The following is a 1,494-nucleotide window of genomic DNA, read 5'->3' as shown; positions in this document are numbered from 1 at the left end:
AATAGTTGAAATGTGTCACAGAAGGGTGGCCCTGTCAAGCTTAAAGGTAGATTCAAGGTACTCGAACTACAGCCTCAAAAGACATTGTTTTGAATCATTTTAATTCTATGTCTACCTGAATCGTGATGGCCTTTTTGGCCAGCGCTGGCCTTCATAAGTGGATTCAGTACTATGAGAAGTCTAAAATTTTATGAAAATAATAACTTTAAAGGCTAAGCAATTACTCGGGATTTTTTAAAAGCAAAAATTTAAAGGTAGGAAAATTAACAAAATATGCAGAGTGTACATGTACACTCTTTAGCGTCTGCCTTCATAAATCAAGATCGCCTGTTCGAACGGCGAAAGCTTCTGAGAAGGCAGACTCCCACCGTAATTTTCTCCTCATAAACATCCATGTCCCCTGTCGAAACATAGGCCTGCCAAGACCGATGGTAAATTATTTCAAATGTCACAACGTCCTCGACCGGGCCTAAATAAGCTGCCTCCAATTTCTTAATCGTCCGCATAACAATTCCCACCCTCAGAGCGCACAAAGAGCTTGTGGATTCAGAGCTCTGATTTTCTTCACGTCCAGGATGGCTTCTCGAGCTTGAGAGAGGAGACTCTGATTTTCGTATCGAACGTCAATATTCCTCGCGCTAGCGTATCCCAGGAGCAGATGAACTAGTTCTTGTCTACGATATGCCAGGTTGTGCAGCTCGACTGGTTGTCGTGCTTCCGACAGTAGTGTTCGCAACCGCCCAAGGTGACCATTAGATGGTTGAATCCGACCACGGCATACCCTGTGAAATGAACCCCGTCATTCAAAAACCCGTCGCCAGTGATGACTCGGTTGTCCATCGATGTCATGGTCATGTTACACAGCTTCTTTGCGTCTTTCGTTGCTTGAATGGTCTCGTCTGCATTCCTACAATATCAATGAAGAACTCTAAAGATATATAAAATTTGATCATTAGTATAGTGATTCTCCTTTATTCAATAAATATATACACTGTACTCTCACAGTTTGAAGTGCTTTTCTCGACATTGAAGATCGTGGTGGGCTGGTACGCAACCTTGTTAACCCCATTGCTAGGCGTATCTACGGGAGCTCTATCAATTTTTCCCATGAAGGCCTTCCCATGGCCAACATACCAATAAACGTTTGCAAACTCATATCCCCTGAGGAAGTTCTCGAGACGATCCTCTAATCCACCGTCATCCTTCAGGCTCAAGGAAACGAAACGCTTGAACATGGGCTACACAGCGAAGGTAATCTTGGAGATGGCCCCCAGAGTTCCCAACGTGAATCTAGCGGCCTTGAGATCTTCATCCTTCTCTGTCAGTTCAATGACCTTCGCATACCCCTCAGACACGGGCGCAGGGATAACCAGGCGCAGTCCCACGACATATTCGTTAATGGCATAACACTTGCCTACAAGGCCACTGCCATGGGCACCGGTGCTCACAGACCCAACTGCCGACACTCCGTCCCAAGATGTGGTAGTCGGAAAT

General features: G+C 45.3%; 1 protein-coding gene across 1 annotated transcript; it reads right to left on the bottom strand.

Moving 5' to 3' along the window:
* Positions 1-317: 317 nt before the first annotated feature.
* Positions 318-1,235, bottom strand: LOC149214467 (L-gulonolactone oxidase 2-like). The gene is made up of 3 exons (XM_089389402.1): positions 991-1,235; positions 738-907; positions 318-604 (listed from the first exon to the last, which is right to left on the bottom strand). The coding sequence occupies exons 1-3, from the start codon at positions 1,233-1,235 to the stop codon at positions 318-320; spliced, it is 702 nt and encodes a 233-aa protein (XP_089245528.1).
* Between the last annotated feature and the right edge of the window lie 259 nt (positions 1,236-1,494).

Source organism: Pinus tabuliformis, chromosome 1_1 (genome assembly GCF_031772625.1).
Source record: "Pinus tabuliformis cultivar Carrire ecotype Pingquan chromosome 1_1, CPIR1, whole genome shotgun sequence".
Lineage (NCBI taxonomy): Eukaryota > Viridiplantae > Streptophyta > Pinopsida > Pinales > Pinaceae > Pinus > Pinus tabuliformis.
Note: the sequence above shows the minus strand (reverse complement) of the source record. Positions and strands in the feature narration are given on the sequence as shown.